The sequence below is a fragment of the Labrus mixtus genome, chromosome 8, assembly GCF_963584025.1.
Source record: "Labrus mixtus chromosome 8, fLabMix1.1, whole genome shotgun sequence".
Classification (NCBI taxonomy): domain Eukaryota; kingdom Metazoa; phylum Chordata; class Actinopteri; order Labriformes; family Labridae; genus Labrus; species Labrus mixtus.
The window spans coordinates 17015854-17039287 of record NC_083619.1 but is presented as its reverse complement, the minus strand read 5'-3'; the positions used below and the strand labels follow the sequence as shown (position 1 = coordinate 17039287).

Here is a 23434-nt window from a genome sequence, read left to right as displayed (position 1 = left end):
TGGATTTAATGACATGTATAGGAGCTAATATCAGAAGCTTAATTGATCCTCTGACACTAGCCCAAACACCCACCTATAACACTCACAAACAAGACAAATTGCAGACAAAGTGCAATTGCTCTAGTCAAGGCAGCCAGGGCACCCACTCAGGAAATCCTGGCTTGGGGAGCTGACTCTAAATGAAGGACTTTACCATTCACCATTATGTCTTTGGTGAGAGTCAGAGGGAACCCCCGGGGCTCTTCAGCACAGCACGGCACAACTTTTCAAAGGGCTCCAGATTAAAGTCACTGAAAGTTCCCACTGGGGTCTGAGGCCAGGATCCCATTAAGCAGCCCTACCACACCGCCGGCCATAATTGTGTCGTTGAGAATTCAGAGCAGTGCTTGCTTGATAAGCGAATTTAGGGTGAAAAAAAAAAAAAAAAAGGCAAGGCGGAAAAAAGGGGGTCTCACTGGGCCACCATTAGACACTTCATTCGCTCATCGCTAATTTGTTTTAAATGACTGAGAGAGAGGTGTGCACTTTATAAAGCAATCAGAGATACCTTTTTCTCATTTCCAGGTCGACAGCAGAATGCTGATAAATGAAAACCACTGCACTTTATAGCCACAAACACTATACCGCCGCTAGCAGTGTTTTAAACTGTAGTTATCTTTATGGCAGTACTTGCTTTGCAGTAGGATAATCGATAAAGAGGGGGGACAAGAAAGAACTATCTATTCCTCGCTCTTATTTCAAGTACCTCTACTCTTGCCTTTAAGAAACCATTCATTTTACCACTAGTAAAAACAATATTACTCTTCATACATTGACCTAACTTACTTAAAACCAGTCTTATAAACAATGTGAAAAGGCATTTTACAAACAAGTCAGCTTTTATTGAGTATTAAGTTTAAGTTTGTTTTAAACGTTGTACAGAGATTATTAACCTTCAGAGCTGTTTGATGATGTATATAAAAAAACATCCAGTACATGTAGATAAAGATGTAACCCCTTACTTAAGATCTATGCATGTGTTTCTTTAACAACATTGAACTCAATTGCTGGAAGTTAAGAAGTTGTTATTCTTTGCAAGTGGAACAGTATCACACTGACAACATTACCGGATCCCAAGTTGTGATTTAGCTCTTTACAATGAAATAAATGAGAGAAGTCAACTTTTGAAAACGTAGGGATATTTGAAACCCAAATATGCTATTGTAATCCAAGTGCAATGAAGACAAATCTTCAGTTAATTGCTTTAGGTGGATTTTTTCTGTTTCTTCTTCTCTGCCTCCTCTTCTTTTTCCTTCTCAATCTCAGCCACCAGGGTCTCAATTTCCTTGGATTCCAATATCTGCGAAAGCAAAACAATAATGCTTTAATAAAAAAAGGGGAAAAAAGAAAAGAAAAAAGAAGAAGATTGAAAGTCACAACAAACAATATCATTTGTAGTCATTCACCTTGAGTGGCTGATTCCGTCTGATAACAGCAAGCTCAATATTTTTGCCTCCTGACTGGACAACCTGTGACAAACACAAATGTATGAAGGTTGTGAGACAAGGTTTCAGAAGCTAGAAAAGGTATGACAACAACAAATGGAAAACAGTCCTTGACAAATGTGAGTTTTGTTTTTATGCTTGACCAGTTGATCAACCACATACTGGGCATTTTTAAAGATATCACTGAAATGAGCACTGCATGTGCAAAAATGTGCCTCCAGAATGACCCACTATGGACTGATCTGTATCATTCTCTACTTTCATGTCTCCCTTGTGGGCCAGTTTTGCAACACAAAACCAGCATTGATAGGCGACATTGAAACATTTCTAGCCGATGACTATCATTTATATCTGGTAGCCGTTTGTGATCTTTGATGAAGTCTGGACTGTCCCAATTCAACTCAATTCAAGCTGTGGTAGACTGAAAATTGTTAAGGTCATTATTTTGCACGTTCTATTTGGCATTTTCATACATTATTAATAACAGTACTATGTTAATAAAAATGCATTGACGCAAAACCTTAATTTGACCTTACCTCAAGCAAAGCTTTGATGGCCAACTTGATAGCCTCATTGTCACCTGCGATGGCTTCATCAGTGTAATTTTTCTCCAGGAACTCCCTCACAGTTTTTGCGCTACGACCGATTGCATTTGCCTGATTTTTTTCCCAAGGACACAAAATGAAATTATTAATCAATTTTATACTGACATGATTAACAAGAAAACAAAGTCATAAACAAAGAGCAAACATATTTACCTTCCAGGCATGGTAAGTTCCTGACGGGTCTGTCTGATACAGCCTGGGGGTCCCATCGTAGTCAAAGCCGACAATTAATGCAGAGATGCCAAATGGCCTGCGCCCGTTGCTCTGAGTGTAGCGCTACAAATAAAATCAACTGATGTGACTTATCACTGTTTTCAATTTTGTTACGAAAAAATATTACATACAGGAAAAGTTTTTCAGAACCTAAATGTTTTATCGAAACTATGCATTAATATTAAGCTGCCATTGAATGTGACATTTTTCAGATATCTTTTGAAAAGATTGGTGCTGTAATGGTAGGCAGCCTGTTGCAGTAGCTCCTGTTATGCGTGTTGTTTTTTCATTCACAAGGTCCCAGCTCTGGAGTCAATTCAGTAAATTTTTCAGTCATTTTAGTACAGAGAGCACCATTAATAAACTGTAAGACGATGGAGTACCTGTTTCAGTGTAGCTATGTAGCGTGTGATGTATTCCACTGTGACTGGGTCCTCAACAGTTAGCCTGTGGCTCTGGCACTCAACCCGTGCTCTGTTTATCACGATACGGGCATCTGCAGTCAAACCTTAAAAAACATTCCAAAGAGTTAAGTTGCTATACATAACACTGATTAGTCCCCTTTTCCATGTTACAAAATGAACATTTCACTTTTTTTTTTTTGTAGTTTTGAGGTACCTGCAAATGCCATGCAGACATGCTCGTCCAGGGCGCATATCTTACGGACAGTCCTTTCCTCCTGCAACTTTGCAACAGACTTCTTCTCAACACCAAGGACAACGATGTCTTTACCTCTGATCCCCACCTGCGAAGAATAAAAAACAGCAACATTAGTTTCTGCACATCGGCAACACAGAACTTTTCATTCCCGGAAGTTGGCTGTTGTTGGTATCCCAAAATAAGTACCATGAGCACACTTATCAAATGTCTTAATGTTCGGCAACGCAATTCTGGAGAGAAAATCTGTTTGGTTAGCACTCCGTCTATTAAGGACTAACAAATAACAAGTGGTAATAATAAAGGTATGCCTACTGGATGGTTAAATAGCTGGCTAGAGGAAGCTATTTCAATGGTGGATACAGTCAGAAATCAGGGAAAGAAGTCATTTAAGGATACCTTTCCGATAGAAAAGGACAACTGTCATTAAAAGTAATGCATGAACACCAAGATTCCTTAAAGTGTTTGGGTCGGCGTGTACCCCCCACCCCCACAAAGCTGTAAACCTAGGGGAAACACTGGTAGTGCAACTCCGATCCTTGTGAGCAAGGACATGGAAGAGGGAAAGTTACTGTTGAAGAAAGTCTGGAGAACGGTGCACAAAAGCTACACTGTTGTTCCTATTTGAATGGATTATTATCTATAATAGTGCCAAGAACTACAATTTTTTTCAGCCCATGGACAAAACAGACAGCGAGTAAACAGTTAGGAGAAACTCTAACAATTTGATAAGATAAGCTAAGATAAGATAAGATATACTTTACTCATCCCAGCAGGGAAATTTAGGTGTTCCAGCAGCCAGCATACATACAAACACACAACACAACACATATATACATACATATCCCACCCATACAAAAAAACATGAGCCCACAACACAGTTTGATATATGATATATGCAACTCAGGCTAAAGTTTAAAAGTTTAAATGTCTTCTGTCCTTACTTAAAGGGGAGTCGTTATAAAGTGCAATTGCAGTAGGTAAAAAAGTATTTTTAAATCTGTCCCTTTTGCAGCTTAGCCTCCCACTAAAAACACTCTTTTGTTCACACACAAGATTGTGTAAGGGATGCATGTTATTGTCCACAATGTTCAACAGTGTTGAACATTGTGTAGGATTACAAGAAAGTGTTGAGGGTTTTACATAACCCTTCTTTATCAGGCTGAGGTCCTTTTCATCAAAGTGGTCTCTGAATAAATGTGGAAGAACACTATCCACTCAATCTAGCAATAGAACCTCATCATCACCTACAAAGCCCTCCACAACCTGGCTCCCCCCTACCTGTTTGAGCTCCTCCACCGACACACTCCCACCCGCACTCTCAGGTCTGCGGATGCAAACCTCCTGTCCCCCCCCCTGCAGGACTAACCTTTGGTCCTGGGGGGACAGGGCCTTCTCCATTGCAGCTCCCACCCTCTTGAACTCTCTCCCTAAAAACATCAGAGACTCCCCCACACTCACTTCCTACAAGAAATCCCTAAAAACTCACCTTTTAATCACCGCCTACAACCACTGACTCTCATCCTCTTCCCTTTACACTACTTCTATGTTGTATTGTTATCTTAGTTTTTGCTTTGTTTTTTTTGTTGTTTCCTGTCAAAGCGTCTTTGAGTATTTAGAAAAGCGCTATATAAATCTAATTTATTATTATTATTATTATTATTATTATTATTAGCTCAATTTTAAATCAGACTTACAAGTGTGCCAAACAAAAGAACTCCACCTTTAAAATAATATGAAAGGTTGAGATGTTTATAAAAACACACTTATTACAGTCAGGTCAGAGACTCATACCTAAGTCTGTTTAACAAACATCTATTTCCATTCATTATTTTACTAGTCATTTGTTCCAGAATGAATACAGGTTACACATAAAGTATGTAAAAGATAGAAGATAGAAAGATAGATATACTTTATTGACATCTACTGGTATTATCAATTATTATGTTTACAGAATATTTAATTGATTATGCAATATTACCCTGTGCCTTTACGACCATTTAATTCAAAAGTAGCTTTGAAACATCCTTAATAACAAAGTGTGAACAGAAGTGAACTTTGATCACAGACTGAAATTGAAACCACGCTCAGAGTGACACAGCGACAAAACGCTTGCTTAGCTTTTATTTGAAGAAAGTTATTGTTTTCGTGAAGTTATCGATTGTAAGTCCCAAAAGGTCGTAAATATCCCAACACTTGAGTGTAAAATAGTATGTAAAACAACAAAATCTGAATTAAAAACCATCAGATTGAAGATTTGTCTGCTAGGCGCTAGCTTAGCTGGCTCGCTAATTGAAGTTCGCTAACGTTAGCTTGAGCGTTAGTTTCTCTTTCAGACTCACCGCTGTTGAACCTTTCTTTACGGCTTCTTGTGCATACTCCACTTGAAAGAGATGGCCATCGGGAGAAAACACAGTGATAGCCCTGTCATATCTTGCCGCCATTGCACTGTAATTCGCGTTCAATCACAAGAAGGAAAACACTTCCACCAAAATGATTCAGCTTGTTAGCTACGAGATGCTCAGTGCGGATACCGAGTGTTGAAAACTGCGCCTGCGCATAACCTCTGAACTGAGGCGATACCAAATCACGGGTTGCGCAGAGAAAACATGTCATGGAAATTAATAGGATAGTCAATATTTTATATTATAAAAATATTTTTGAGTTAGAAATAACAGATAACAGAATAAACATCAACCGACTTCCTTTCTTAATAACTAAATGTGATTGACTAATTTCATTAGATTGACGATGGATACAATATGCGGGACACGGTTGCAATGTATGTAACCAATAAAACGTAAAACTTGGTTTAAAACGCATTTTATTGTCTACTTTTGCCTAACACTGCTTGAATAGTTACCGTAGTTTATTCTTTAGAAAAACTGCCCACCCCCCTTTTGTTGAGCTTTCCATTTCCCGTGGTTTAGGACTAAATCTGGACTGTTCCATAATATGAAATAGGTGAAATTGTAATCCAATCAAGCGAAAACACGGACGCATTAGACTGTGTTATAAAGTGTGCTAAATTAATTTTATTCATCTCAAGTGTATTATTACACCACGTTTATCACTTGTCTTTGAAATAAACCGTAAACCCACACAGCGTTTTGTAATTTGTTTTGTCCACCCCCAAAACGGACCACTGCATTACAACATCGCATCCTATTCTGTACCGTCTAATCTGAGTTGTACCGATGTGTTAAGTGTGTTAGCTTCTTTTGACTTTTATGCCCTTGTTCACTTAAATTTCAAAGGGTATCACCATGTCGGTGGCGTTTGCACCTCACAGGCAGCGTGGGAAGGGTGATATTACACCCGCTGGAATACAAAAGGTAATTCATCTTTTTTTTTTTTTTTTTTAGCGCGACTCAGAATGGAGGTCTACGGCATCAGCCGCTGCTAGCCGTGTAGCTAATCAGCGTAGCGGTGCCCACACAGGACCAAGTGTGAAGAGATCGTGAAAAATGTGCAGGGGGCAAAGCGCGGTGAATACGAACCCATCTAGAGTGGGGGAGGCCATGTGTGTAGACTATGAGGCATTGGTCGCTTATTCGGTTAGTAACATTATAATACACATGAATGGAGGCCTGTCGTTTTGTTAGCTCAGGACAGCTAGCTGGCGCGACTCGTCTTTTGTTACATAGAAATGCACACTCGCATATCCTCAAAACGACCCCCCCTTCCCAATCCTCTTTGCATTCAATTTACAGGCTGAGAACAATGTGCAAGCCAAGTAGTAAACATGCCTAATCACAATATCGCAGAATAGATTAAACACGTGATTAAATCTCTATATTCACTTCTTCTGCAGTTACTTGATGAAAACAATCAGCTCATCCAGTGTATAATGGACTTCCAGAGTAAAGGCAAGACAGCAGAATGCTCACAGTAAGTTATACAACTGTATATTTCCTGTTAACAGTCTTAACATGTGTTGTTCCTATCCTAACTTGTGTTGATGTCTCTCCTCCACCTGCACAGTTATCAACAGATGCTGCACAGAAATCTAGTGTACCTGGCAACGATAGCAGACTCCAATCAGAACATGCAGTCCCTCCTCCCTGCTGTGAGTATTGGACCTGTTAGATGTTCCTTTTTGAACCCACCACGAATGTAAGCCTTTAGTTTGTGAAGTTAGTTTGTTGTTTATTTACACTACCCCATTATATCATGTAAATAAATGTAATTGAAGTGCCCATTGGCTCTTAATGCATTTCATTGAACAACTTTTTCAGAGTTGTTGATGGCCCAAGACAGTGACTATGTGTTTTCCCTTTCGTTTAAACCATATATTTACCATAAAAGTTTTTATCCATGCTTGTTTAAGGGAAATCACATTTAGGCTTGATAATGATATTTTTTTCTTGGACATCTTGTTTTTTTTTTATCTTGTTTATTTCTTTTCAGTGGCTGAAGCTCTGATGTGTTCGTGGGCCAGCTGATGTGTGTTTTTGTCTCTTCTTTGTTGTGCGCCTGCAGCCTCCCACTCAAAACATGCCCATGGGCCCTGGTGGGATGAATCAAAGCGGACCTCCTCCTCAGCCTCCTCACGGTCACAACATGCCCTCTGAGGGTATGGTCAGCGGTGGCCCTCCAGCCCCACACATGCAGAACCAGATGAATGGACAGATGCCTGGTAAGTGACCCCCCCCCCCCCTAATTCTCTTCAACTTCCCTCCCTTGTCTTCCTTTCCCCTTCTTTTTCCCTCAGTCCCTGTCTCACTTTGGTTGCCTAGCAACAGCACAGAACTGTGAGGGAGGTCGCTCTGCTGAAGGATGATGTCACCAATTTGCTCTGGTGGTCTCAGACTTGTACACCTTTAATTGTGGTTATCCTCTTTTCTTCACGCGTTTCTTCATGTTTTTTCAGTGTGTCCTTTGTTGCTATTTGATCCCTTCACTTTAGCTGCATCAAGCTGTTTTTTTGGGATGGTGGTGGGGGGGTTGCAACAATAAATATACATTCAGACTGTCAGTGTTATGTTAACACTTGTTAGCTCAGCCTTAGCATGATGTTTTCTTCCCAGTGCTGAAAGAATCAATATCTGGTCACTTGGGTCATTGGTTCCCAACCTGTGTTCCTGGCCCCCGAAGAGTTCAGAGGCTTTGTGAGGCTGTCAAATTTAAATTAGCACATACCAACTAAAAGGACACTTCTGGATAGTTTATACAAAGATGGGATTGGGAGTTGTTGGGATTTGATCATTGACAACTTAGATTTTATTCATTTCTGTTGGCCCCGTATCTTTTCTTACCCTGATTGGGTCCTTGGGGGTCCCAGATTTTCTTTAATATTTAGGTAAGTAGGGGCTCCAAGGAAAAAAAAGGTTGTTACTTTATATCTCCTGTTCAATGGAGTTGCACATTAGTGGAAATCATTTCCCTTTTAACCCTTAAAAACTTGCCTGGCCTTATTCTTTATTTATATAATGAAACCCCCAGAATCCCAGAGCTGCTGATTGTTTTGCTATTTTAGTGGAACTCTTATAAATTCTGTATCACTGTGGTTTTAATGAATAATGCACAGTGTTAAGCCTGTAACTCAGTGGTAAAAGACAAAACAGTGAATTCCACAACTGATAGATATCTACATAGTATAGATTCAAATTGAAAAGATCAATTGTGTTTCTCTTTCATGGAAATAAATCAATAAATCACTACATATCAGATAGGCGCACAGAACACATATTACAAAATAAAGGGAATTGCAAATTTCATGTTTAATAAAACTTCCAATTTACATTTTTAATGATGGTTGTGAATCATCTCTGTTGCTGTTTTCCAGGTCCTAATCACATGCCCATGCAAGGTCCTGGTCCCGGCCCCAACCAGCCTCCCAACATGCCCAGTGGCTCTATGAATATACCCCCCAGCAGCCATGGCTCAATGGGTGGCTACAACCACACTGTCCCTTCTTCCCAGGGCATACCAGCTCAGAGTCAAATGAACATGACCCAGGGCCAGCCGATGGGAAACTATGGGCCTCGGCCAAACATGAACATGCAGCCCACTCAAGGTAAATCAACTCATTTGGGGATTTTACATCATTCAGTAGTATTTGAATAACCATGTAATGCTTGTTAAGGTTTTGGGCCTTCTACAGTTTGAGAGATAAGTCTTTGTCTCTTTGTCTAGGTCCAATGATGCACCAGCAGCCTCCCTCTCAGCAGTATAACATGCCTCCTGGTGGTGGTGGACAGCACTACCAGGGACAACAGAACCCGATGGGCATGATGGGTCAGGTCAACCAAGGCAACCATGTCATGGGGCAGAGGCCAATGCCACCCTACAGACCCCCGCAGCAAGGTATACCCTCAGAGTCTGTCAGAAAAGTGTGCAAGTTGTGTGTGACCCTCCTGCTTTTCTTACTCGTGCTCATCTTAATTTCCTCCATTTCCACTCCTGTAGTCCTGCAACCCACGGCCTCCAATCATAAAATTAGTCAAGTGACCCAAAGAAAGCTTTCTAATAAAAAACTAGTGGCAAGGACTCCATCCCCTCTACTCTCCCCGTCACACAGCCGATCCAACAACACCTTGAATCTACTTGTGTGTATGTTGTGTGTATGTGTATATAGGACCCCCTCAGCAGTACCCAGGGCAGGAAGACTACTATGGGGACCAGTACAGTCACGCAGGACAGGGAGCCTCAGAAGGTAGGAGAACCCTCCAGTCACTTGGAGAAAATCAACCAAAAATAAATCAATTTAAACCCAGGACTGGTGTTAAAACACAAATAATGCAAAGAGACTGTGACAAAAGCATTGTATCAGTCTCTTCATTATTTTCTGGGAAATCAGAGTGACTTAGGGAAAAATATCCGATTTGAAAAAACTCCACAATGCATCCTATATGTGCTACACCACAGATAAGTAAACATGCACCTAGTCTTTCATAGCCACCCCCCAAAAAAAAACAAATCCACCTGTTGGTGTGAAAGAAAAGTTAGGCTAAGTTTTATCTGTGAGAAGGCCAAAGCTGTACCCAAGTTGTATAAAATTATGTCACTTAGTCAGATTTTAAAAGGACGATGCTGCATATGCAGTATGAATATTCATGAAGTGCTTCTCAAACGACATGCAAACTATTAGATTTTTTAAAATAAATTGTATGTAGAGACTAAACAATCATCAGGATTTAAGAGAAGAACTAGGAATGTATAAACCATCCCCTATTGTAAAGAATCATTCTACTAGTGAAGAGGTGCTTTCATTACTTTATTAAAGAGTCTTAAGAAACAACTCCTTCTCTTTCTTTGTCCTATTAACATTTACTTATTTGTTGTTTGTTGTTTGTTTTTTGTTTTTGTTTCTTCTACTGACAACTCTATTTTCCTCAGACCTTCCAAACATGTTTTCCAATGTTTTGAACTAAAGGAAAGGTATTTGAGAGAAAGTTTACAAATGCACCCACACACAAAAGCACAAAATAGGCCTGCGTCCAGACACACTTTGTGCATCCCCAAACTTCTTAAAAACATAATTAGTTTTTCTTTATACCACCAAGATTATCATAACTTCCTTAAATGCCAAGCATTACCTGAATATACTAAAGCTATACAATTCAATTAAGTTGATTTAGGTTGTGAGGATTACAGTCTGCCAAATTAAAGCTTTGGAATTCCCCCCAAAAACTTCTGAAAGGGATCTTAATCTCTGTTTTAATGTGTGATCATGATGGTGTATATGTTTGTTTGTTTAGGGTTTTTATTGTCAGTTAGCATGCATTGTTTTTACCACTTGCTGTTAAACTGTATAGCCATTAGCTTTTTCTAAAAACTGATATTTTAGAGCTCATTAACTTATCCATCTTAGACTTCAACACTTTATAAGTGATCATTTCTTTACTTTAACTTCAAAGCCTTTGCTGCTACACTGTTTGTCATCTATTAGAAAGTATCCAATCGTATCTCATATCTGGCTCTACCTGCCAGTGAATGCTTTGTTGCAATCATAGTTGCATTTAAAAAGCATGATCTGGAATGGAAAGAGTTTCTCTCTACTGTTGGGCCACGCAGGCTTAGGACAGTCAAACCATGGACTTTGAGTTATTTACTGAGATGGCCTAAAAGAACTCTTTATCCCAGAATTCCCTGCGGCACTTCACACCTACGTGTGACGTAAAGGGGGGACCGGAACCTGAGGGAGACCCCACAGGAAGGCGGCCAGGTGATAAAACTCTGAGACTCCCCTCGTTCATCCTCTTTCCACGCGCCGACTTAAAGTGCTCGGAGATACAAGCTCACCTCCTGTTTCCTGCAACAAACTTCCTTTGTTTTAAAGTTTTGGCGCGCAGGTAATCCGCGGCCGGCAGTGCTCCAAATTCCGAGCTCGGATTGTCCAGTGAACGCATCTCAGTTTCTCGGAGAGTGTTAGGCTATAACAGTTAATCAGAAAGATAACGGCCTTATTCCGTCCTGCACGAAAGGACATAAACGGACATCTTTCCCCTCGACGGAGAACCAACGAAGCCGCTCTTGCCGTAAGGAACCCTCGCCGCCATCAGACGCCTCTACACCAGGACGGACAGAAGATCTGTTTTTATCGCCGGACTCCCCTTTCCTTCACCAATCGCAGGCAAAGCGATCCACAAGTGAGGCTTAATTAGGTCTGGGCAGAATTAGCTTTAGAGAGTGTTTTTTTTTTTACAATTGTTTGATTTGTGCAGAAACTGTCATTTTTATCTTTGTTGGACCGCTGCGTCCTGAGTTTTACCGACTTAAAACTCTTGTTGTTGTTTCGGACCGCTGCGTCCTATATGTGTTCAGCGTAACAGCGTTATAACCGGGTATTATTCTTCCGATCAGAAAGACCAGTGTAAGCCGTATTAACTTGAATTCGGCCACTGGTTTGTTTCTGTGAATGAAGGGAATTACTCCGAGTTGTGACGCGGGAGTTAGACTGTGATCCGGCCTCTTCAGGCACGCATTTCTCTCTTCCTCTACGCTCCTCTTTTCCTCCCATTTTCTCCCCTCTTTCTTTCACACACATATTCTCGGGGAGACGTATATCGGGAGACTAACTCCCCCACCGCGCCATTACGCACATAGGCCATACATGCGCACACACAAAGAGAGAGATTTATACACTCAAGGCTATCCAGACGCCTCAGAGACACATATCGTGTAGGGCCGAACTCGGTCCCTTGCAGACATTAAGGCCACATTAGGTCTTTGTTAGGCGTGCGCCATCGGAAAGGCGACCACGCGGGACGGAGTAACCTCCCCCCCCTCTCTCTTACGCACACGCACGCATATACCCAGGCCTTTGTTAAGTGCGCCATCGTGAGCGACCACGTGGGACGAAGTGATCTCCCCCTTTTCTTCTTCCCCCCCTCTCTCTCTCTCTCTCACACACACACACACACACACACACACACATACACACACATTCACACCCCTTCCACAAGCCTTGCTTGGTAATGTTTGTTTGCTTAGATTAGTTTATAATAGTTATTTGTTGGATTAAGTTCATTGATTTTGGATTGATGTTGCTTTGTTTAAATAAATTCTGTTATAATTTAAGAGAGCAGTTGTTCGTGATTACTGGTTGTATTTGCATTGTGATATAAGCTGGGTGCGAAGGCTTTGTGTACGGATTTCACGCCTTCAATTTATTAAATATAGTTATTAATTATTAATAATATTAGTAATTAAATAACTAATCTGAGACTGATTTGAGTGATATTTTGGTTATATTTCCCTGAGTACAGGGTGGTGCCCCAAAACGAGATTAAACATAGTTTAATGATATTTTATTTATATTATTAATAATTAGAAATAATTATTAAAGAATATAACCAAAGTTGACTTGATACAACCCCAACAAATGGTGCCCCGTGTGAGGCCTTCAATAAACCAGCTTTATTGCACTGTAAATGCACAGTAATCCGAACTTAAATCCTAAAAGGGATCTTTCTGAAGAAAATTATATTTTCTTTAAATTTTTTGTTGTTTAAGCAAAGCAGACATCAAGCTGTGGCTTAGTTGTGTTGTATGTTGTTGGTTAACAGTTAAAGCAATAACTGTTGTCCCCTTTGTGTCCATACAACAATTGGACATAAGGATGCAGCTAGTGTGACGTTCTCAATGAACTTGATTTGTTGCATTGATCCTGAATAATTCTACTAAAGGATTGTGGTGCTCCTTGTTGTTTGAGAGCCATTTGGCCAGATGAGAGTGTAACCTCATCATTGTCGCATAGCCAGCTGTCCGAGAGGTGTGAGTTCCTCCCTTCCTTTGAAGACTTGAGGTGTGAATCCCCTCTCTTATCTTCCAGGATAGACTACAGTGATCAATTGGGAAACCTAGATAAGATTTGCTCTGGTGTTGATCTAGCTTTGTTTAGCTTAGCGTTTTTAACAGTAATCCACTGTGGTTCCATTTTATCACGAAAATGTGTACCAAGACCCTAGGTGAGCCGGGAGCTGAGACTCCTTTTGGATCAGACGACGGAGCACTGCAAGAAACTGCTGCCGGTCTGACGAACCTCTCCTCAGAGGAGAGTGCCAACCTATATAGCTATTCAATTAGCATTAGGGATAAGAAATTAGAGGAGCTAGTTGATCTTGTCAACCACAGAGCCAGGATCACCCCTAACAAAGACAGAATGCATGCAGAAGACATACATCAACCATGGGCCAAGGCTCGCTGTGGATCAGACGATCCACCCCTTCAAGACGTAGTTGCTAATCTTATCCACCCCCCTATAGAGCAGCTCGACAGTCTGAACTCCTACACCCTCAGCACATGTGAAGAGAAACTAAAGGGCTTGGTTGAATATGCAAATCAACCAACTGGGAAGCCAACACGCACAACTTCAGATGTTCTAGGCAAAATTCTCCTCCTTTATCAGCACAAATCAAATGTGCAGAATGAGATACACCGGGCACAGCTAGCCCGGGTACAAGAAGAAGGACAGATCCTGCGGGACGACTTCGAAAGATTGCAGGATAAACTAAAGACCTTGCAGGAAAATTGCATGGCCCTGCAGGAGGAGAATAAAACACTGCATGAAAGCAGCAAACTGGCCGAACAGACGAAACGAAGTGACACGGTACCCAGATTTCAGGATAGGCAGATAAGTACTGCAGCCCCCATGTCAGCTGAGGAAACCTCAGACGAAGGATGGGAGACTGAACCAAGCACATGGAGGAGGGAGACAGACATGTTGAAAGATCTGGAGGAGAGGGGAAGATACCGCCGGGTCGACCCAGGCACAAAAGCGCACACGTCCTCAGACTACCCGGTAAAGAGCTGGGTGAGTAAAGATGAAGGGCGCCACGCCTCCCCAGACCATGAAGCACCGTCATGGGGAAATGCCCCAAGGCCCCCGCGTTCTGCAATACGCTTTGAGCCAAGAGAACCCTCACCCCGCAGGAAGAGGGACTTCACGCCCCCTAGAGACAGGGAGGAGGCACGGGTCCAATCGGGCACCGAATATTACCTGTCCCATGATAGACGGCCACGTCTGAGCCGAACACAAACCCCGCCACGGTTGCAACCGTACTACCGTGACAACCACAGGGCTTACGATTCGTCAGACGACTCGGACGGCCCTCGCCAGCCTTCGGGTCAGGGTCTGCGAACCAGGCAGATGGAACCTCAGGCCAAAGATCTGAAGCGTTTTGACCCAGATAGCCCAGATTCAAGTAGTAACGACTACCTTAGAGAAGTCGACCATTGTCTCCGTGACCTGCCTCATGCGTCCTCACAGGAAAAACTGAAACGGATCTGGAAGACTACGGCTAGGAGTGTCCGTGCTTTCATGGGGACACTCCCACCAAAGGTCCGATCCTTGCAGAAAGGAAACAAATCTGTTAGTCAGCACTTACAAACTGCCAAGCAGAAAGTGTTGGACTTGTTTGAATTAATTCAGGGAGTACAGGTAAGCATGGAGCAAGACATATCGTCAGGATATGACTCCGATCCTGGACCAAGCCCCTCAAATGATCAAACAACCCTGCTGAAAAAGCTCAGTAAAGAACCGAGCAGCCAGGACAACCAAAGGACTGAGGAAATAAGTCTATTTTTCCCTGATTTTGACTGTGGAGCCCCCCTCCTTGGGGAAACACCCCAGTTCCCTGACAGCTGTGACACCCTTTCACACCTTCACAGGTTGGAATCACCACATAGAAAGGGGGGTGACTTCTCGGCCCCCAGAGGCAGAGATAACACCCGGCCCCCTCCTGCTACCTGTAGGTTCCCATCGCAGGATTCACAGCTGAGGAATATCCAAACCTCAGATGACTCGGATGGCTCCCTTTTACCCAGAGATCAAAGAATGCGCATAAGGCTCATTGAATCTATGGCACAGGATGTAGAGCGGTTTGACCCAGATAACTCAGACCGCTGCATCGATGATTACCTCAGAGCGATTAACCTGTGTCTCAGTGATGTACCTGATGCATCCACAAGAGAAAAACTCAGGCTGATCTGGAAGACAACTTCCAAGAGTGTCCGTAACTTCACGACTACCCTTCAGCCTGAGATCAGATACCAGTACTCTGCGCTCTGCAATGCTTTGCGCCAGGAATACTCCACCTACATTGACCCTGCATCTGCCCTTCTTAGTGCTTTCAGTGTCCTGCACCAGAAGCACGAGGCCCCCAAAGATTATTACTGGCGCCTAAGATCTGCATATTTCCAGGGACGTGAGGCTCCAGGTTTGGAAGAGAACCAAACTTTCAAGTCCATCTTCATGCACAATCTGCATGGCTGCGTGCGGTCAGATGTCACCCTGCATAGTCGTACACATCAGCTTAGGATGAAAGAGATCAAGAAATTCGCACAGGTGGTTTGGCAGACACGCTTATGTCACGTGACACGTGAGGGCAACAAGAGACCACATCACTGGCAGAATAGAGAACAGAGCCAGGGGGGTGAACGTGGGACTCAACCACAGAGTAGGTTCCAGCCTGGAGAACTGAGAACTACCAGATCCAAACGGAACTCTCGGGATGGCCGTAGCCTGAGACAGAAGGGTAGGTATAACCGGAGTTCCTACGAGCTCCCTAAGGAAGCAAGTTCTGCCAGGGAGTTGGAGCGCATGAAAGAGGTGGTAGGTCAGGGGGCCTCCCTCGCTTACAGAGAACCCGATTCTGACTCCACATAGGAGTGGGGTATAGCCTCCATTCTGGAAACACAACAATGTCACTCTCCCGACATGAATGTTTCCTAGTCCCTGTTTTTGTGTTTTGACATTGGTAGGGAGACACATAATGTACATGTACATTTACACACCTACATGCCACAAACACCTTCCCACAGGCTTACTCCTGCCCAGGCTAGGAGTTCACAAATCTACACCTGATACTCTTCTCTTTCTCTCCTCCTCTTGTCTGTTTGTTTCATTTGTTTTGTTAAAGAATGCACCTTGAGTAGCAAAGCTTTGCTAATGCCTGGTTATGTTGTATGCCTAGCTTTAGACATAATTAGACAGTCTGCCCAGACTTTGCCTCAGTGTCTGCCCAGACCGAATGCCTCTCAAAATGTATGGACTGTTGCTCACTAACTATTTGAACGTTTGTCTCCTAACACATGGACTGTTGGCCCTATTTGCCCTAAAGACTGTGACCCGCAATCCCATTCTTCAGGACAAAGGGGGGATGTTGGGCCACGCAGGCTTAGGACAGTCAAACCATGGACTTTGAGTTATTTACTGAGATGGCCTAAAAGAACTCTTTATCCCAGAATTCCCTGCGGCACTTCACACCTACGTGTGACGTAAAGGGGGGACCGGAACCTGAGGGAGACCCCACAGGAAGGCGGCCAGGTGATAAAACTCTGAGACTCCCCTCGTTCATCCTCTTTCCACGCGCCGACTTAAAGTGCTCGGAGATACAAGCTCACCTCCTGTTTCCTGCAACAAACTTCCTTTGTTTTAAAGTTTTGGCGCGCAGGTAATCCGCGGCCGGCAGTGCTCCAAATTCCGAGCTCGGATTGTCCAGTGAACGCATCTCAGTTTCTCGGAGAGTGTTAGGCTATAACAGTTAATCAGAAAGATAACGGCCTTATTCCGTCCTGCACGAAAGGACATAAACGGACATCTTTCCCCTCGACGGAGAACCAACGAAGCCGCTCTTGCCGTAAGGAACCCTCGCCGCCATCAGACGCCTCTACACCAGGACGGACAGAAGATCTGTTTTTATCGCCGGACTCCCCTTTCCTTCACCAATCGCAGGCAAAGCGATCCACAAGTGAGGCTTAATTAGGTCTGGGCAGAATTAGCTTTAGAGAGTGTTTTTTTTTTTACAATTGTTTGATTTGTGCAGAAACTGTCATTTTTATCTTTGTTGGACCGCTGCGTCCTGAGTTTTACCGACTTAAAACTCTTGTTGTTGTTTCGGACCGCTGCGTCCTATATGTGTTCAGCGTAACAGCGTTATAACCGGGTATTATTCTTCCGATCAGAAAGACCAGTGTAAGCCGTATTAACTTGAATTCGGCCACTGGTTTGTTTCTGTGAATGAAGGGAATTACTCCGAGTTGTGACGCGGGAGTTAGACTGTGATCCGGCCTCTTCAGGCACGCATTTCTCTCTTCCTCTACGCTCCTCTTTTCCTCCCATTTTCTCCCCTCTTTCTTTCACACACATATTCTCGGGGAGACGTATATCGGGAGACTAACTCCCCCACCGCGCCATTACGCACATAGGCCATACATGCGCACACACAAAGAGAGAGATTTATACACTCAAGGCTATCCAGACGCCTCAGAGACACATATCGTGTAGGGCCGAACTCGGTCCCTTGCAGACATTAAGGCCACATTAGGTCTTTGTTAGGCGTGCGCCATCGGAAAGGCGACCACGCGGGACGGAGTAACCTCCCCCCCCTCTCTCTTACGCACACGCACGCATATACCCAGGCCTTTGTTAAGTGCGCCATCGTGAGCGACCACGTGGGACGAAGTGATCTCCCCCTTTTCTTCTTCCCCCCCTCTCTCTCTCTCTCTCACACACACACACACACACACACACATACACACACATTCACACCCCTTCCACAAGCCTTGCTTGGTAATGTTTGTTTGCTTAGATTAGTTTATAATAGTTATTTGTTGGATTAAGTTCATTGATTTTGGATTGATGTTGCTTTGTTTAAATAAATTCTGTTATAATTTAAGAGAGCAGTTGTTCGTGATTACTGGTTGTATTTGCATTGTGATATAAGCTGGGTGCGAAGGCTTTGTGTACGGATTTCACGCCTTCAATTTATTAAATATAGTTATTAATTATTAATAATATTAGTAATTAAATAACTAATCTGAGACTGATTTGAGTGATATTTTGGTTATATTTCCCTGAGTACAGGGTGGTGCCCCAAAACGAGATTAAACATAGTTTAATGATATTTTATTTATATTATTAATAATTAGAAATAATTATTAAAGAATATAACCAAAGTTGACTTGATACAACCCCAACACTACCTTTATAGCTTAAAAAAAAGTGTTTCTTTCTCCTTTACTGTTGTGCTGTGATCATCCAACTATCACATTGTGTGCTTTTGCCCCCTGAAGGTAATGCCCAGTATGGCCAACAGCAGGAAGCATACCAGCAAGGCCCACCCCAGCAGCAGGGCTACCCTCCTCAGCAGCAGTACCCAGGTCAGCAAGGCTACCCTCCACAACAGCAGGCATATGGTGAGTTATCTTCCCTCGCATATGAGTCACATATTTGTCCAGTAGGAGGCACTATTAGCTTCCTTTAGCTGCATTTTTATAACCACTGAATATAAAAAAAACTCCTGGTGGTTAGTGCCCCTTGAAATTGTTTCTTTGCCAAATGCAAGTCAAGATATGAACAAGGAATTAAAGGAACAACTTAATGAATGGTTAGGGGATTGGAGCTTGTTGGAAGAGAAATGTAATCAGTAGTAGTGACTGCAGCCACTTTTAGCATTTCTCCTGATTCTACAGTTTGATACATCAAACTGTTCTGAGGGAGCAGGGGGGGGGTCTTTGTACGATGGGTATGTACTATTGTCAGGCAGTGTGAGCAGACATTTTGAACTCCAAGTTTTTGCATTTTGGATAAAAAGTTGGGTAATGCCCTACTGTAGACCAGGAGTTCTACCCTAGATCCTTTAATTAAATGAAATTGGTATTTAGTAATAGAAGATGGAAACTTGATGCTGTAAGTAGCCACATCATTATTAAAACATCTAAGAACACATGATACTTCTAAATCTTTCAAATAAAATAAAAAGATTTAAGCAGGGAGAACACTACACTAAACTTTAGTAACTTAATGGTTTTCTTATTGAATGTGTGGCAATGGAACTTAACATAAAACATGTTAAATAAAAAAAGTTCCATGTGAATGAAGGTTTTTAGGCTGTTGCAACTCTTTGGTCTTTTTACTTCCTTGTTCATTTTTCAGTCGAGCTTTCCATCACAGCCTCTGTCAGAGCCAGAGCTCATGTCAGTAATGAGCTAGCAGAGAGGCAGAGGCTGTGAGGTGAGATCCATCTGGCACACGCACACATGCTTTCTCTCACAGGCCTCCACAAGGTTGTGCTCAACAGCATCGGGCATTATGAGCGCCTAACGATGCTGCGTGGGCCTCATTTGACTTCGGCCCCAGTCAGGCTGTGCTCGGTTGTTCACTGCACCTGCATAGACAGCCACAGTGTACGGGGGCTGGTGAACAGATTTCTTTTTTTTTTAATGAAGCCTGCCCCTCCTAATGAAAACCAACAGAATCTCCTTGATGTCTCCTTTCATTAGGGAACCTCAGCCCTGCTCCAACCTGACTCACTTATTCTCATTCATTACTCAGTCAGGCGTTGTGGAGGCCGCCTAAACAAATGGGTCAGACATATCCACCATCATCTCTTTGTCATCCATCAGCCTTTTTTTTTTTTTATCCCACCTTATTAGTGATAGTAAACTCACAGGGATTCTCTAGAGTTCTCAGAGTAAGAAAGAGGAAATGGAAACGGTTAATGAGCAAAAGTTGAGACGCTCGGACTGGCTTCCTTGTTAGAGTCCAAACCTGAGTTGATAAGTTACATATCTTTTTGAGCAGTTGATAATAAAAAAAAAATCTACCTTGTTCAAAGAAAAATGGGTTTGGTTTGAATGTTATTCAGGACATTAGTGTTTATTACAAATGGTCTTGTAGTGCTTTTGAAGATTGCGGTTTTTGTTAGGGTGCTTTTTGTTTGCTGTACAAAACTTCTTGCCAAACCGCTCCTGGATTAAAACAAGCAGCGTGCAGGTGTTGCAAAAAAAAAAAAAAAAACAGGATGATGGTTATAAAAGGCTAGAAGTAAAATGATCGAATAGTCTGATTTGACTGCCAAACAGCAAATTCACCTTACTTTATCTTACTCTGTCGAGCATACATGATTTTTAAACTGCTCTCTCTACATTTGCTGTAGGTCCCTCTCAAACTGCCCCAGGACAGTATCCTAACTACCCTCAAGGGCAGGGACAGCAGTATGGAGCCTATCGCCCTCCCCAACCTGGACCCCCACAAGGCCAGCAGCAGCGTCCCTATGGCTACGACCAGGTGAGTATAACTAAAACACAAGAGAGTCACAGAGACATATGTATGACTCCCTCTTAGTCCGTCCCTCTTGTTATGTTTATTGCCAGTGTTAGTTGTGTATTTTGTGTACCAGAGACCAGTGTGAGTGTGAGTGAACATGAACATTTAAAGTTAGTATGATATGCATGTTGCCATCATATTGGGGGTTAATTCTGTTCTTCCAAACTTGTGTGTGTATGTTATTGTCTTTCATTGTTAATTTGAATATTAATAAAATACTTCCTGGCTAATGTGGAATGCCGATTCAGTGAAATATGAGGGCTTTAAGACGAATCTTCCTTGAACATGATACAGACTGCTCTCGTGTTTAAAGGGAGATCTATTTGTTGCCCTGTATTTCCTGTGGTCTTATGTGGGGACCACAGCTACACTTTGATATCTTTATCTTTGAATATTCAGGGGCACATGAGGAAATAAAGACCCGGGGATTTGAACCCCTGACTAGCTCTGTAAGAAGCAAAGGTAATGGTTGCTGTGAAGACCTCAACGTCCAATCTAGACGTTTGACCACCTAGTCTTAATTTGCATCTCTTATGTTTCTTCTGTCTTTTTCTTTTTCTTGATCTTCCTTCCATCTTTCTCCTTTCTTATTTTTTGTTCTTTCCTTTGTTTTTATGTTTTCTTTTTTTTCCTTTTTTTATTAACCAGGGGTCGAAATGTAAGTCACGAGGTCCTGAAACACAGCATGCTTAGTCTGCAGACACAGCCAAAAGTTTAGCACTTTGACTGTGTTCTTAATCTCTGCTTTTTACAACACTGGTTTCTATTGTCCCTTCCTGTAGCACAATTTTCAATTTAATGTTATGTATGACAGACCCAAATCCTATTGTTCCTTCCAAATTAGTTCCCATTAATGTCAAACACATACTTCGACCCCTGCTTAGAATTCCATCAACTACAGTTGTTCTTGCATTGAATTCAATTGAATCTAGTTTCCACTGTTTAATAAGGAATTTGCCATTCTGCAGCTGAGGTATCCAGTTAGAATTTAGAGTTCCTGAGTTATAAGGCCATGCTGCCACCTGCTGGTCAATACCAGCAAATGCAGGCATAAATCATGTTGTGGAGTATTATATGGTTTAAACCACAGACGTTTGTTTGCAACATATTGAGATTTGTGAATTGAAGTTCTTACCTTTCCTTTTTTAGAAGGTCACTAACAAAGACATTTCTCTCCACAGGGCCAGTATGGAAATTACCAGCAATGAGAGATGGTCACAGCAACCCACACAGCTCTGCTCTGATCTCTGTTGAGCTTTGACATCTGGTCAACTGCTAAGCAGACTTAAGTGATGGCCGTAGCTCCCTGAGATTCTCTCAGACACGAACACACAACTGAAAATACAAGATACATTTTCCCCTGTCTTTGGGCTTGCATTCTGGCCTATAACATGCATTCAGTTTATCTCGAACATGGACTTGATAAAGTGAAAGTTTATGACTCACCCTCTGCTCCAGTATGTCTCAAAGCAGCAATGCCTTAAAAATGGAACTGCCTTATCCTTTAGCATTGCAGATTGTGACACCGGCTTACAAAATTTTGGATATTGGAGAAGATTTAAACGTACAGTTTCAGTCTACTGTGGTGCATTGTTCTTTATCCTTCAGCTCCTTGGTCATAAGAAGCAATAATGCCAGCAGTAGGTCAATGTGTAGGAGTGTAGAGATGAAGTAATGCACCAGAAGAACTTCCCATTAGGCCATGGTACATGTCTTGATGTATGTGATGATGTAAAAATATATTTTATGCTTTTTCGATCAAGCTAACTTTGTATAAGACATTGGAATCTAGTACTGAAGCTGTGTTATTTCATGAAGTGTATGTGTCAATGTTTTCTTTTTTATGAAGATCACATCCAGCACATTTTCTTTTTGTATTTCTTTGTTTTGTTTATTTGTAAAGCTATTCAATTTGACCTGATACATTAGTGACACTGTATGGATTCTTTCTGTAAAAATGGAAAATGAACTGAAATAAACAGAAACTTCTCAATGGACATCAGCATGCAGAGAAATAGAAAGTGCTCCATCTCTAATCCAAAAAAAAAAGAAATGCCTCTGTGCATAAAAATATGTGTTTTATGTCAGTAAGAAAATTTGAGACTTGGATCTTTTTTTCACAATTCCTGACAAAATTTGTGGCCATATGCCCAGACATATATTTGGGAAGAGACCATATGTAGTAGATACAGCCACAAATTACAAATGTCTGCTCCCTGAAGTCCTTTTTTTTTTTCTGTACAAGCACCTGAATCTTGTCCATTGACTGCAAACCTGGTATGAGACATTTTTCTGAAATATTTTGTTTTGTTAGTCTTGACAATGCTGGAATCCCCGTCTCCCTCTTTGAAAAAACGTCTAAGTTGATGTCATTCGAATAGTGTTGTGTGTGAATAATAAAGATTGTTACTGTCAAATATGTAACATAAGATGTGAAAATAATGTTCTGAAATGGATTTTCTTAATTTCAGTTTCAGTGCAGTTTTATATCACTGGCTTGATATCTGTTTTATGGTGCAAACTTTATTGATCCCACATGTACAGTGGCATAAAGAAGAGGACTTCATCATCCTCGTATTGTTTATATGGCTGTTTTAACATTTTGCATTCTACACCCCATCCCAGTGGTCACATTTGTGTCATGGCAATGTATAACTGTACAATAAATTGGAAGAATCTTTAATATATTTTGACTTGTGTTATTTATAGCCTTTCATTGACAGCTTTAATTAATAAAATACTGCAAATCCATTCATCCCCCCCCGACAACATAAACAAGATGTGCGAGTTTGGTGCCGTCAGAATGTGACAGTTTGATGTAATTGTTTTGTCTTCATCTGCTATCTGGTAATCAGTTTCCTACTGATAATGACCCAGCACCGCTCAGCAGCATGTCTGCTTTGTCCAGATGCATCCAG

General features: G+C 41.9%; 2 protein-coding genes across 5 annotated transcripts in view; one reads left to right on the top strand and one right to left on the bottom strand.

Moving 5' to 3' along the window:
• ss18 (SS18 subunit of BAF chromatin remodeling complex) overlaps positions 1–23199 on the top strand; it is a 152886-nt gene extending 129687 nt beyond the window's left edge. The window contains exons 1-11 of one of the 4 annotated variants that reach the window (XM_061044766.1): positions 6123–6294; positions 6774–6850; positions 6944–7028; positions 7442–7598; positions 8748–8978; positions 9098–9268; positions 9540–9617; positions 18482–18604; positions 20347–20477; positions 20916–20978; positions 21698–23199. In XM_061044766.1, the coding sequence (XP_060900749.1) occupies positions 6226–6294; positions 6774–6850; positions 6944–7028; positions 7442–7598; positions 8748–8978; positions 9098–9268; positions 9540–9617; positions 18482–18604; positions 20347–20477; positions 20916–20933 (1140 nt within the window). In that variant the 5' untranslated portion in view covers positions 6123–6225 and the 3' untranslated portion in view covers positions 20934–20978; positions 21698–23199. Of the gene's footprint in view, positions 1–6122; positions 6295–6772; positions 6851–6943; positions 7029–7441; positions 7599–8747; positions 8979–9097; positions 9269–9539; positions 9618–18481; positions 18605–20346; positions 20478–20915; positions 20979–21697 lie in introns of those variants that run through there. The other 3 variants (XM_061044765.1, XM_061044768.1, XM_061044767.1) reach the window with 3 other exon arrangements.
• On the bottom strand, positions 860–5509 carry psma8 (proteasome 20S subunit alpha 8). The gene is made up of 7 exons (XM_061044769.1): positions 5302–5509; positions 2921–3047; positions 2686–2810; positions 2243–2365; positions 2021–2140; positions 1446–1508; positions 860–1339 (listed from the first exon to the last, which is right to left on the bottom strand). The coding sequence occupies exons 1-7, from the start codon at positions 5401–5403 to the stop codon at positions 1244–1246; spliced, it is 756 nt and encodes a 251-aa protein (XP_060900752.1). The 5' UTR covers positions 5404–5509; the 3' UTR covers positions 860–1243.
• Positions 23200–23434: the final 235 nt, after the last annotated feature.

Excerpts from the sequence above, each read along its gene's own strand:
- psma8 (XM_061044769.1), bottom strand. The coding sequence starts at position 5,403 with ATGGCGGCAAGATATGACAGGGCTATCACTGTGTTTTCTCCCGATGGC. Across the intron at positions 2,811-2,920 it reads TGTCTGCATGGCATTTGCAG|GTTTGACTGCAGATGCCCGT; the intron begins GTACCTCAAAAC and ends ATGTTTTTTAAG. Across the intron at positions 2,141-2,242 it reads GAACTTACCATGCCTGGAAG|GCAAATGCAATCGGTCGTAG; the intron begins GTAAATATGTTT and ends GAAAAAAATCAG.